Source organism: Scyliorhinus torazame, chromosome 10 (assembly GCF_047496885.1).
Source record: "Scyliorhinus torazame isolate Kashiwa2021f chromosome 10, sScyTor2.1, whole genome shotgun sequence".
Taxonomy (NCBI): Eukaryota; Metazoa; Chordata; class Chondrichthyes; order Carcharhiniformes; family Scyliorhinidae; genus Scyliorhinus; species Scyliorhinus torazame.
Window position 1 is genome coordinate 181,961,282 of NC_092716.1, and position 14,830 is coordinate 181,976,111.

At 44.6% G+C, this 14,830-nt stretch overlaps 1 protein-coding gene across 1 annotated transcript in view; it reads right to left on the reverse strand.

Moving 5' to 3' along the window:
• Positions 1-616: 616 nt before the first annotated feature.
• LOC140384399 (uncharacterized) overlaps positions 617-14,830 on the reverse strand; it is a 57,158-nt gene continuing 42,944 nt past the window's right edge. Inside the window, exons 6-8 of the mRNA XM_072466071.1 lie at positions 6,154-6,299; positions 2,891-3,001; positions 617-1,221 (exon numbers count right to left, since the gene is read on the reverse strand). Of these exons, the coding sequence (XP_072322172.1) occupies positions 1,018-1,221; positions 2,891-3,001; positions 6,154-6,299 (461 nt within the window). The 3' untranslated portion in view covers positions 617-1,017. The remainder of the gene's footprint in view (positions 1,222-2,890; positions 3,002-6,153; positions 6,300-14,830) is intronic.

Sequence of the window (14,830 nt, forward strand, 5' to 3'; positions counted from 1 at the left end):
TCAGCACTCACCTGATGAAGGAGCTGTGCTCCAAAAGCTAGTGACTCCAAATAAACCTGTTGGACTTTAACTTGGTGTTGTAAAACTTCTTACTGTGCCCACCCAGTCCAACGCCAGCATCTCCACATCATTTTTAACATTGTTCACAACCTGAGAGAAGAACAAGTTTCAGTGTGCCTTAAGATTGTTATTGAGTGTGGAATGTACAGGAAGCAGCGTCAGCTTTAATATCTTCATGCTCTGTTATCTTACAATTGGTTGATTTAAAAGTTCTTTAAATTTTGTTTTGGGTTCAGTCAAGACATGATGCCAACGACACTGGCATGCTTCATTTTTCCCCCTCAGACTTCCATTTCCCCCTCTGCCTTCAATACCAATAAGCTTAATCTAGAATTCATGTACAAATCAAAACATTGAGAGCATTATTAGACTATATTGTCATGCACAATGTTGTCCAGTGAAGTCCACAAGCCAGGAATGAATTAAAATAAAATCACTTGCCCGGGACATTTAAACAGTTGACTGCACAAAAAGAAATTGTAGTTTATGACATAAAGTGAATCATGGACAATTGCTGTTTAAAGTAATTTGTTCAAATACACACAACATGTTACCCTTTCAAAAATGACATTTTATTAATAGAAAGCTCCAATGATATGATAAGCATTGGGAATTGATTTCCATAAAATCAGAGTGTATTCTAGTATAGTGTTCCATTAGATAGCACCCTGTAATTTCTTTCTTCTCAGCTGCAGCCACCATGTCAGCCTTCTCCTTGCAGCCAGAAATAACCCAGCCAGGGCACAATTACTCCTCTGATTTTCCTAATTGCACACTTCTGTATACGATGCTCGGGAAGTTGGAAATTCAGCAAATAGAGATAGAACCTACTATAGGGATAAAAGAAATATTGCTTCAACTGCATTAAAACTGAATAATATTTTGACAAGTTCTTTTAATCGATTTGAATCTGCAGTTTGGAAAGTCTTCCTGCTGTCCTGCTCACTGGCATTCCGTTCAATCGCCAGTTGGATAGGATTCCCTTGGAAATATTTCTCCGTGTGTCTCCTTTAGGTACTGAATAGAACTGATGGGTGGGTATTTGTTCAATCCATCGCAGCATTCCAGTATTGTATTATGATCCGGATGAACAAAAAAAGCCACTGACTGCCGAGGGCTGTTCAACATGTCATCAGTTTGCGGAATAGGAACTCTATGTTTCTGTGGAAAAGAAACAACAATTTTCCTGATTTGTATGTTCCTCATAATATTTCCATGAAGATTTCTATAATAATATAAGTTCATAGTGAGAAACTCAATTCTCTCAGGAGCATCAGGGCTCGGGATTATTAAAGGGAAACTTAGGATAGATGTGCAGCAATAGCTCTTCTCAGGTCAGAAGAAGGTGTCAAGGAGGATGGTTGAAAGCAGGCCATTGAAGTCTTGGAAAAGAATTAGCTTGAAGCTGTTATTGAAGAGATTTTAGAGAGGGTGCAAAATAAATTTACTGGAAGGTCAACAGAGATGTGGGACTCCACGGAGAGAGCAGAGAAACTGTGATTGTTGCACTTTGGAGCAGACAAGGTTGAGGGGTATCCTGTAAACACGGAGAAGCTGTTTCTAGGGGCAAAAGGATGGCTAATGTGGGTAAAAGAACGAGAGGCAAGCTGATGTGAGCTGTTTGGATATGGAATACTCTGCTTGGAAGATTGGTGGAAGTAGATTTAATTGGGAAATGGATAAATACTTGACAAGGAAAACAGGACTATGGGGAAAGGGCAGGGAAATGGGACAAATTGGGTAGCCTGAGCAAAAAAACAGAATAGGTGCAATGAACTGAACACGTTCTTCCTGTGCTGTCGCCCTATAATTCCATGATTATTAGGATGGTGCATTTGTAGATTAATTTATCGGCACAACCTTTAGGCCAACAGCAGTTCTTGGGAAATTCTAAGCTCGATATTGGTGCTTTTTAACTTGCCAGTTCACACTGTAAAGGCATAAGGAAACGTGAAGTGCAAAAAAAGGCCATTAAAAAGGCTTTGAATTTATCCATCCACCACACTCCTTTCCTGTATTTCATTCCCATTTTTTCAAAGGAGACCAATCCAAAAAAATTCACAAATCGCAAAGCTGACAGCCTGACTTTCCTTATAATTCCTCACAGCCAACATTTCAGCTCCAGGCCATTTCCTTCAGTTCTCTACCCATAGGCAGGTCCAATCCACAGTTCCCACCACAGGTAGGGCAAGTCAGCAGGTCCCAACTCCACCCCAGCCAGAAACAGGGATGGAACCCCAGGCTGTTGGTGCCAATCTTGTCCATACTGCCATCAGCGATCACATCTTCTTTGCCATCAAGTTCTGGCGTGGAATTCGAACCCAGGACATCTAGTTGAGGGGCAGTAATGCTTCCCACTGCACCACAATACCTCCACTTAGTTCCCTAATGCCACTTGAAATCATGTGATGTAAGATTAGCTCCGTGGGGCACACATGGACCTCTATAGCTCGACTTGGAATTACTGGATCTGTCTTTGGTGTTTTTCTTTCATTTAAAATCATATAAATACTCTCATGCTTCTTTCCCTCTTCATGCACATATACATATAGACACATTCTTCACTTGCATTTACAGACTCACATTTGATTGGACAGTTCCAATGGCTTTGCAAATAATTGCATTTAGAACCATACATACCTCAGGGTAAATAGGTGTTGCTGAATTGTTAATCAATTGCTTTTTGTCATATTTAACGTACTTGGAGATATTCTCCATTTGGGAAATCTTAACAATTTGAAAGTTAATCAATGGTTTCAATGCATAAAAGGAATAGTAAGTTACTATGATTTTAATTATCCCTGTTTTACCAAAATGAGTGTCACCTCACCATGGAAATCAATGCGTCAGATGTCCACCTCTGAAGAAGGTTAGCTATGTTGAGTAGAACAGTGTTTGGAATGTAGGGAGCAGCACAGTATTGGCCTGATTTATTCATAACCTAAAATACAAATGTTGTGAAGTGTTAAAACACCACCAGCGATTGCACCAATTAACATTTCATGTTTGGTTCATCCCTTTCTCCCAATTTGAGGAAAAATTCTGCCAATCATATTACCTTACCCGAATAATCATTCCTTAGGCGTCAGTCTAAACACTGAGAAATAACAGGCCATTTTATACTGGAGGGCATTAGAGATATGATCAATTTTTTTGTTATCCAAAATCTACACTTTCCTGCAGAGGCCATTGTACAGCCTCTAAGTGTGGATTTCCTCTCCTTTCTGTGGTGTTCTTTGTGGTTCAGATCCTAGGATGGTTGACATAGTGTTCACAAAGACCACAACTAGCTTTTGTATTAACAAAGCTAAAGATTTATTTGCACTACTTAATCGAATTTGACCTCTTACTTCTATATCATAAACAATTGACAATAAACATACAATCTACCACTAATCTCTACACTAATATAATAACTATGATTTGCTCTCATTCACACTAGTTTTCTTACTGTCTTTCTCCTAGCCTTCTCCTCAACACTCTCCCAGAAGGCTTAGCATTGATGCATTATATAGTTCTGCAGCCAGCTCCCTCTAGTGGTTGATTCGGAAATAACATTAACCCTTACAGTTCTGTACATTTCTCATAATGTCACACTTTCGAGGCAATTATTTCTGGGACTAATTGCAATGTCCCCATTGTCACCTAACAAACAAGAATCGGACCTGGGATATTCCTGGACTTGTATGATTCATTGCCACATTATCTCTGCGATCTCTGCGCCATTGGAAAATCTTGAAAGTTCCAGATTTTTTCATTGTTGTTATAACTTGTGGCAGACAAAACAGACTTGGAGCATTTGTTAATTAATAAAGTTAAATAGATGGTAAATTATTTGGTTCACCACAATGCTAATAACACAACACTGAATCTTTACTTTGAATTAAATACTGTACAAGAGAACATTATACTCAAGAGTAGCTGGGCACAATAAGTGATCCAGAATCTCCATATTATTTGCGCCTGTGTTTATCTCTGTCGCATCTAGCAGCATAATTTCAGCTTGTTCAGGTCTCAATTCGACACATTTTCTACCAAACGTCTTATGACTAAATCCAATATTTGGAGGAGATAAAAATCTGTTACGCTGTGAATAGGTTTGCTCACAAGCTACTAGCAAGTAGGCACCAATATAATCAATTGAAGTGGCACTTGAACTGGAGAATGTCATTCAAATATCTATATTTATTTGCACCAGGGAAGAAATAGGAGAGTGCATTTTAAATTGTTGTTTGATAGAGAATATCAGGTTTGATTACATATTGGCTAAGACTTTGTGGGGCTAATATTGTGTTATTGAACACAAGGAATTCCACCGCTGAATGGCCTGACTGCTCCTTCTCCTCAACCTCGTCCTAAGCCTCACTATCAGAGGATGTGGCTCATTCCATCAGATGATGCTATGCCAGGACCTTCCCTCTGAACAATGGCAAGTTGTGTATGGCAGAGCAGGCTGTGGAGAATAGTGAGACACAAGCTGGATAATAATGCATGGTCCAAGCATCAAAAGCTCATTTTAAGCGGACCAGTAATCTGCTCGGTGGTGGCCCTGGTAGATGTATCGTTTTCATTGCACCACATGTGAGCATCGGTCCATGGATCTTTCATAGGGGTTATGAGCCATCGCTTCAGCGGGTTGTGCTTGTCTCCAAGAAGTCACACATCCAATGGTTTTGGTGGACAGAATGACTGTGGCACGGATAAATGTTGAAGGATGTAAACATCAAAACTGCTTCCAGGATAGTGGGCAGAGATCTGCCCAATCGTGTGACAATGGTCACATACAAGTTGGACATTGAAGGAATAACAAGTTTTACGATGGCCTCAATGGATCTTTGATGGTCACGTGTACAAACTATCACACCTTGATCTTTGGGGAATCCAGCAATATGCTCAAAGCCTCTGGCTCTCTCAGCCTGACTAAGGTCATCGATGGTGAATGAGATGAAGTCATTAGCTTAATTAAAAAATGTATCTGTGACTATCTTTATGCAACGGCGAGCTGAAGCTTGAAATATGGCATTGGCTGGTTCCTGGAATGATCCAGTTGCATAAAAGATCAAGACCACAGTCATCGTGAGAGAGACAGGCAAGAGTGGGCACCAATGCAATTTGAATTGATCTCCCCAGGCAGCAATTCACAAAGAAAGTTCACTGACTCCCTGGAGAGGTGCAGATTTCAAAAACACTGGCACGCTGAGAGCGAAAGGTAATTTATCCTTTGCCTGTGGACTCTCTTACATGCTAGCGTCTGATCCTACCACAAACTAGCTGTTGCGATTTATTGTCAGTCCTGTTCGGGCCCTTGTGTAGCAGTAGGTTCTTCACCTGACTGGACCACAGGGTGCAGCTGTCCCCAGCCTGCTGGCCTTCTCTATCTGCTGCCCCTTATTGGAGGAGATTCCTCCATTGTGCACAATCACCATGGAAACAGGTGTCTCTAGTTTCCCTGTTGGAGTCCTCACCCTCCACGATTGACCTCTCTTGATTTTGTAAAGCCAGACTGCAAAAAATGAAGAAATAAGGCCCGTTAACAGTCAATTGGTGCCACTTTCAGCAGCAGACTCAGCTGTTGCACACCATGGTCCCATCTGCCGCCTCTTTTATCCACCCTTGTGCCACCTCCTCACACATGGCATAAATGCTTTTCTCGTGTGACGACTGAGCAACTACTGTGACTAATATGAGAGGTTATTCATGAAGGCCCCGTCTTCTCAACCTTGCCCCTCTCCTGAGGTGTAGTGATCCTCAGGTTAAATCACCACTAGTCAGTGCTCCCCCACCAAAGGGGAAAGCAGCCTATGGTCATCTGGGACGATGACGACATTACCTCACCTTGCTGAAAAATAGATTGACAATGTAAAATTGCAGTCAATTGCCTCTTTAACAAGTTCAACAGCTTCCTAAATGTTTTCCCCATAATGGCAGGTAGGCTTCTGAATAATCGGAGACTGGCGGGATGATATTGGATTGCTGACCCAATGCCATCACGCCATATTTTACTCAAGAACTGGGAGGACAGAACACCTGACTTGTGGCCATAAAATCAAACCATGGTAAAAGCAGGATCATATTTTTGAGATTTATATTTACCTCCAAACCTCCACTTTTATCTTGGAAGAGTAAAGTGCATGTCCCAAAATCTGAATGCTCTGCACATCGCATCTGATGTTCCTTCAGAGAGGATTTCTGTATTGATGGGTAATATGCAGTTCTCAGGGTTGTAGGATTTTGATTACCTTCGAGAGATTACATAATGCGTTATAATGCAGATATTATTAATCATTCTAAAAGGTAAAGTTATGGGCGGAATTCTCCGTTTGAGAGACTAGGGGCTGGATTCTCCGTCCCGCCGCGCCACATTTCTGGTTCAGCACGTGGGCGGGATGCACCGTTTCGCCGGCTGGCCAATAGTGTTTCCCATTGTGGGCAGCCCCACACCGTCGGGAAACCCCCGGGCCCGCAAAACGGAGCATCCCGCTGGCGGAGAATCCAGCCCTAAGTGCTGACGCTGGGACTGAATGGGGTGTGTAACACGGTCCCGATGGGGGTGTGACTGGGGACATGCTAATCGCCCAGCACTCGTGCCACGTGGAATGAGTGCAATTTCAACGCACGCCGGCATGTGATTCGCTGGGTTCAGGAATGACACTTGAGAGCCTGACAAGTTGCAGCCCCATATAAGCATTCCTCTCCTCACACACTCACAATCCAGCCAAGAAGATGGCAGCCCAGAGAGTGACCTCGTGGTTCGTAGATGCAGTGCTCAAGATTTTGCTGGGCGCCATGGAGGAGACGCGGAACACCCTGTTCTCCGGGTGGGGATGGAGGCTGCCACCAGCCGATATCAACCTGGCTTGGGCGGAGGTGGCAGAGGCCGTGAGCCCCATGGGCCTCACCGTGAGGACCGGACAGTGCTGAAAGAAGCTGCACAGGGCAGCCAGGGAGTGTCACCGCCACCATTCCCCGGCACCACTCCCGTCTCACACACCCCAATCCCAAAGCTAGCAAACGCCCGCCCCCCACCCCCCGCACCATACGGCTCCTGTCAGGCGGACCAGTAGGCAGTGCTGGGTGAGGATGGGTAACCCCCTAGGCCAGCCAGGGTGAGTCACCAGTTCCATGTCCTTGGCAACATTCTTGACTCACCCAACCCCACACCCAGCAACCACCCACACCCACCCCACCATGCACGGTAGCATTGTGGATAGCACAATTGCTTTACAACTCCAGGGTCCCAGGTTCGATTCCGGCTTGGGTCACTGTCTGTGCGGAGTCTGCACATCCTCCCCGTGTCTGCGTGGGTTTCCTCCGGGTGCTCCGGTTTCCTCCCACAGTCCAAAGATGTGCGGGTTAGGTGGATTGGCCATGATTAATTGCCTTTAGTGACCAAAATTGCCCTTAGTGTTGGGTGGGGTTACTGGGTTATGGGGATAGGGTGGAGGTGTTGACCTTGGGTAGGGTGCTCTTTCCAAGAGCTGGTGCAGACTCGGTAGGCCGAATGGCCTCCTTCTGCACTGTAAATTCTATGATAATCTATGATAATCTATGCAGCTTCCACTGGGCGGACTGGTAGGCAGTGCTGGGTGAGCATGGGCAACCCCCCCAGGCCAGCCAGGGTTAGACACCACCACTGCCCCCTGACACCACCCACATCCCACACTCCAGTAACCCCTCCTAGACAACGACCGAACCCCATCTGCCAGCAGCCGCCCACACCCCACCCTGCATCACATGGCAGGTGCTGCAGATATACATGCCACCTGATGTGGCGCTTCCTTCCCACCTCTTCCTCGGTCTGTTGGACGGTTGGTTCTCCAACCTCGCTGGCTGGTCCCTGCTCTTCTGGGACAGGCTCCTGCTCTGCAGAGTCCTCCCCGAGCAACCTCCCTGCTTGTGCAAACTCATTGTGTCCGCAAGAGTCACCGTGGCCAGGCAGATGCCAACCATTGCTGGCTGAACTCTGAAATCCATTGTCTGTAAGGGGTAAAGGGCAGACAATTGTAAGGGGAATAGGTGGGCATTTCTGTGGCCACAAACGAGACTCCAGGATGGTATGTTGCCTCCGTTGTGCTGGAGTCAAGGATCTCTCGGAGTGGTTGGAGAACATTCTGGAGGGGGAGGGTAAACAGCCAGTGGTCCTGGTACAAAAAAAGGTTAAAAAAAGGGGAGGTACAAAAAGCAGTATATAAGGGGCTGGATTCTCCGCCCCGCCACGCCACATTTCTGCTTCACCCCACCAGCGGAATGCTCCGTTACGCTGTATTGTCAATGGGGTTTCCCATTGTGGGGCAACCCCAGGCCGGCGGAGAATCCAGCCCAAGGAATTAGGAAGAAAGTTGAGAAGTTGTACTTCAAAGATAGTGATCGCAGGATTACTACCAGTGCCATGTGCTAGTCAGAGTAGAAAAAGCAAGATATATCAGATGAATATGTGGCTGAAGAGATGGTGTGAGGGGTTGGTTTCAGATTCCTTGGGCATTGGGTCTGGTTCTGGGGATGTGGGACCTGTACAAACTGGAAGGATTACACCTGGGCAGGACCAGGACTTATGTCATGGGGGAGTGTTTGCTAAAGTGGTTGGGGAGGGTTTAAACTAAAATGGCAGGGGATGGGAGCCTATGCAAGGAATCAGAGAAGGAGGAAACAAGGACAAAAACAAAAGACAGAAAGGGGAATAACAAAAGTGATAGGCAGAGAAACCAAAGGCCATATTCATACAGGGCCACAGTGAAAAATAACAGGAGCGACACACTTAATGTTAAAAATACAAGCTTTGAGCTGTCTAGCACAGGAGTAAAATGGGAAAGGTGTGAGAACTGGGAACTGTTTAGAATTCAGCATAAAAGGACCAAGGGATTGATTAAGAAAGGGAAAATAGAGTACGAGAACATTAAAAACTGACTGTAAAAGATTTTATAGATATGTGAAAAGAAAAAGATTGTGAAGACAAATGTAGGTCCCTTACAATCAGAAACAAGGGAATGTATCTTGGGGCCACAAAATGGCGGAGCAACGAAACAGATACTTTGGTTCTGTCCTCACAAATCATAGGATCCCTACAGTAGGAAGCCATCCAGCCCATCGTGTCTGCACCGACCCTTTTGAATGAGCTACTCATTTATACTCCCCTGCCCACGCCGCCCTATCCCTATAACCCCATAACCTAATCTAGGTCACCCTAATTTGAAGGTAGTTTGTGGTGGAGCTGTTGTCAAGTGACACTTAAACCGGAAACACTTCTTCAGTGTTTCCCTCCCTACCCACTCCTCTAACCAAAAAAACAAACAACTGCTGTGAAGATCAAGAGGAAGGCTCGAGAACAGTGACTGGTAAGTAGTGTTTCTGTTTTCTTTTTCTTTTCATTGGTATATTGATATTTTTTTCTTTCTTCGTTGTTTATTTATTTATTTAATTGTTTTTGGTAAATTGTAATTGTTGAAGTTAACCGAAGGTTTAAGACATGGCAGGAGATCTCAGACCCGTGTCATGCTCCTCGTGTGCGATGTGGGAGCTCAGGGACACGTCCACTGTCCCTGGCTCCTTCACGTGCAAGAAGTGTGTCCAGTTGCAGCTCCTGTTAGACCGCTTGACGGCTCTGGAGCTGCGGATCGACTCACTTTGGAGCATCCGCGATGCTGAGGACGTCGTGGATAGCACGTTTAGCGAGTTGGTCACACCGCAGGTGAAAGGTACTGAGGGAGATAGAAAATGGGTGACCAAAAGACAGAGCAAGAGTAGGAAGGCAGTGCAGGTGTCCTCTGCGGTCATCTCGCTGCAAAACAGATATACCACTTTGGATACTGTTGAGGGAGATGGCTCACCAGGGGAAGGCAGCAGCAGCCAGGTTCATGGCACCATGGCTGGCTCTGCTGTGCAGCTGGGCAGGAAGATGAATGGCAGGGCTATAGTGATAGGGAATCAATTGTAAGGGGAATCGACAGGCGGTTCTACGGACGCAATCGAGACTCCAGGATGGTATGTTGCCTCCCTGGTGCAAGGGTCAAGGATGTCTCGGAGCGGTTGCAGGACATTCTGGGGGGGAGGGTGAACAGCCAGCTGTCGAGGTGCACATAGGCACCAACGATATAGGTAAAAAACGGGACGAGGTCCTACAAGCTGAATTTAGGGAGTTAGGAGCTAAACTAAAAAGTAGGACCTTAAAGGTAGTAATCTCAGGATTGCTACCAGTGCCTCGAGTTAGTCAGAGTAGGAATGTCAGGATAGATAGGATGAATACGTGGCTCGAGAGATGGTGCAAGAGGGAGGGATTCAAATTCCTGGGACATTGGAACCGGTTCTGGGGAGGTGGGACCAGTACAAACCGGACGGTCTGCACCTGGGCAGGACTGGAACCGATATCCTAGTTTGTCCTAGATGTCCAATGTTTGCTAGAGCTGTTGGGGAGAGTTTAAACTAATGTGGCAGGGGGATGGGAACCGATGTTGGGAGTTGGAAGGTAGTAAAACAGGGACAGAAACAAAAGGCAGTAAGGGGGAAAGTGTAAGGCAGAGAAGCCATAGTCAAAAATCAAAAATGGGGACAGTACAAGGTACAGTGACTGAGGGGAGCTCAGTGAATAGGACCAGGAATACTAAAAGGAATAAAACGGGAAGTGAAAACATTAATGGTAAGCGACGCGGCAGGTTGTTACATGAAGATACGGGTTCAACGACAAGGAAAATTAGGAGAAAGGTTAAGAGGAAATATAACTTAGGAGAGGTTACTGATCGAGGTGTTAAGACTCAGAACAGAGGTAAAAAAGCCAACATAAGTGTACTTTACCTGAATGCTCGTAGTATTCGGAATAAGGTAAATGAGTTGATGGCGCAAATCATCGTGAATGACTATGATTTAGTGGCCATTACTGAAACATGTTTAAAGGATGGTCACGACTGGGAGTTAAATATCCGAGGGTATCAAACTATTCGGAAGGACAGAGTGGATGGTAAGGGAGGTGGTGTAGCTCTGTTATTTAAGGATGACATCCGGGCAACAGTAAGGGATGACATCGGTGCTATGGAGGATAAGGTTGAATCCATTTGGGTGGAAATCAGGAATAGTAAGGCGAAAAAGTCACTGATAGGAGTAGTCTACACCACCAAGTAGTAACATTATGGTGGGGCAGGCAATAAACAAAGAAATAACTGATGCATGTAGAAATGGTACAGCAGTTATCATGGGGGATTTTAATCTACATGTCGATTGGTTTAACCAGGTCGGTCAAGGCAGCCTTGAGGAGGAGTTTATAGAATGTATCCGCGATAGTTTCCTAGAACAGTATGTAATGAAACCTACGAGGGAACAAGCGGTCCTAGATCTGGTCCTGTGTAATGAGACAGGATTGATTCAGGATCTCATAGTTAGGGATCCTCTCGGAAGGAGCGATCACAATATGGTGGAATTTAAAATACAGATGGAGGGTGAGAAGGTAAAATCAAGCACTCGTGTTTTGTGCTTAAACAAAGGAGATTACAATGGGATGAGAGAAGAACTAGCTAAGGTAGACTGGGAGCAAAGACTTTATGGTGAAACAGTTGAGGACCAGTGGAGAACCTTCCAAGTGATTTTTCACAGTGCTCAGCAAAGGTTTATACCAACAAAAAGGAAGGACGGTAAAAAGAGGGAAAATCGACCGTGGATATCTAAGGAAATAAGGGAGAGTATCAAATTGAAGGAAAAAACATACGAAGTAGCAAAGATCTGTGGGAGACTAGAGGACTGGGAAATCTTTAGGGGGCAACAGAAAGCTACTAAAAAAGCTATAAAGAAGAGTAAGATAGAAGTAAACTTGCTCAGAATATAAAAACAGATAGTAAAAGTTTCTACAAATATATAAAACAAAAAAGAGTGGCTAAGGTAAATATTGGTCCTTTAGAGGATGAGAAGGGAAATTTAATAATGGGAGATGAGGAAATGGCTGAGGAACTGAACAGGTTTTTTGGGTCTGTCTTCACAGTGGAAGACACAAATAACATGCCAGTGACTGATGGAAATGAGGCTATGACAGGTGAGGACCTTGAGAGAATTGTTATCACCAAGGAGGTAGTGATGGGCAAGCTAATGGGGCTAAAGGTAGACAAGTCTCCTGGACCTGATGGAATGCATCCCAGAGTGCTAAAAGAGATGGCTAGGGAAATTGCAAATGCACTAGTGATAATTTACCAAAATTCACAAGACTCTGGGGTGGTCCCGGCGGATTGGAAATTAGCAAACGTGACACCACTGTTTAAAAAAGGAGGTAGGCAGAAAGCGGGTAATTATAGGCCAGTGAGCTTAACTTCGGTAGTAGGGAAGATGCTGGAATCTATCATCAAGGAAGAAATAGCGAGGCATCTGGATGGAAATTGTCCCATTGGGCAGACGCAGCATGGGTTCATAAAGGACAGGTCGTGCCTCACTAATTTAGTGGAATTTTTTGAGGACATTAACAGTGCGGTAGATAACGGGGAGCCAATGGATGTGGATTTCCAGAAAGCCTTTGACAAGGTGCCACACAAAAGGTTACTGCATAAGATAAAGATGCATGGCATTAAGGGGAAAGTAGTAGCATGGATAGAGGATTGGTTAATTAATAGAAAGCAAAGAGTGGGGATTAATGGGTGTTTCTCTGGTTGGCAATCAGTAGCTAGTGGTGTCCCTCAGGGATCAGTGTTGGGCCCACAACTGTTCACAATTTACATAGATGATTTGGAGTTGGAGACCAAGAGCAATGTGTCCAAGTTTGCAGATGACACTAAGATAAGTGGTAAAACAAAAAGTGCAGAGGATACTGAAAGTCTGCAGAGGGATTTGGATAGGCTAAGTGAATGGGCTAGGGTCTGGCAGATGGAATACAATGTTGACAAATGTGAGATTATCCATTTTGGTCAGAATAACAGCAAAAGGGATTATTATTTAAATGATAAAATATTAAAACATGCTGCTGTGCAGAGAGACCTGGGTGTGCTAGTGCATGAGTCGCAAAAAGTTGGTTTACAGGTGCAACAGGTGATTAAGAAGGCAAATGGAATTTTGTCCTTCATTGCTAGAGGGATGGAGTTTAAGACTAGGGCGGTTATGCTGCAATTGTATAAGGTGTTAGTGAGGCCACACCTGGAGTATTGTGTGCAGTTTTGGTCTCCTTACTTGAGAAAGGACGTACTGGCACTGGAGCGTGTGCAGAGGAGATTCACTCGGTTAATCCCAGACCTGAAGGGGTTGGATTACGAGGAGAGGTCGAGTAGACTGGGACTGTACTCGTTGGAATTTAGAAGGATGAGGGGGGATCTTATAGAAACATATAAGATTATGAAGGGAATAGATAGGATAGATGCGGGCAGGTTGTTTCCACTGGCGGGTGAAAGCAAAACTAGGGGGCATAGCCTCAAAATAAGGGGAGGTAGATTTAGGACTGAGTTTAGGAGGAACTTCTTCACGCAAAGGGTTGTGAATCTATGGAATTCCTTGCCCAGTGAAGCAGTAGAGGCTCCTTCATTAAATGTTTTTAAGATAAGGATAGATAGTTTTTTGAAGAATAAAGGGATTAAGGGTTATAGTGTTCGAGCCGGAAAGTGGAGCTGAGTCCACAAAAGATCAGCCATGATCTCATTGAATGGTGGAGTAGGCTCGAGGGGCCAGATGGCCTACTCCTGCTCCTAGTTCTTATGTTCTTATGTTCTAATCTGCACATCTCTGGACACTAAGGGGCAATTTAACATGGCCCATCTACCTTACCCGCACATCTTTGGACTGTGGGAGGAAACCCACGCAGACACAGGGAGAACGTTTAAACTCCACACAGACAGTGACCCAAGGCCGGAATTGAACCCAGGTCCCTGGCGCTGTGAGGCAGCAGTGCTAACCACTGTGCTACTGTGCCACCAATGAGGACACAAATCAGATGCGAGAAACGTAGGGTTTAGTGAGAGGAAGAAACTGAAGGAGATCAATATTAGTAGAGAAATGGTGTTGGGGAAATTGATGGGGTTGAAGGCTGATAAATCCCCAGGGCCTGATAATCTGCATCCCAGAATACTTAAGAAAGTGAGCCTATAAATAGTGAATGTATTGGTGGTCATCTTCCAAGATTCTATAGACTCTGGACCAGTTCTTGCAGATTGTAGGGTAGCTAAAAGGGACGTAGAAAGAAAGCAGGGAATTACAGACCAGTAAGCCTGACGTCAGTAGTGGGGGAAATTCTAGAATCCATGAGAAAAAATTTGATAGCAGAGAACTTAGAAAATAACAGCAGGAAGGGACAGAGTCTGCATGGATTTATGAAGGGGAAATTATACTTGACAAATCTACTGGAATTCTTTGAGGATGTAACTAGTCGAGTTGACAAGAAGGAGTGAGTGGACGTGGTAAATTTGGACTTTTAGAAGGCTTTTCACAAAGTCCTGCATAAGAGATTAGTGTGTAAAATTAAAGCGCATGGAATTAGGGGTATTGTATTGAGATAGATAGAAAACAGTTTGGCAGACTGGAAACAAAGAGTAGGAATTAACGGGTCCTTTCCAAATTGGCAGACAGTAACTAGTAGGGTAGCGCAGGGATTGGTGCTGGGATCCCAGCTATTCACAATATATATTAATGATTTAGATGAGGGAACAAAATGTAAGATCTCCAAATTTGCAGATGACACCAAATTGGATGGGAGGGTGAGCTGTGAAGAGGATGCAGAGATCCTTCAGTGTGATTTGGAAAAGTTGAGTGAGTCGGCAAATGAATGACAGATGCAATATAATTTGGATAAATGCGAGGTTATCCGCTTTGGTAGCAATAACAG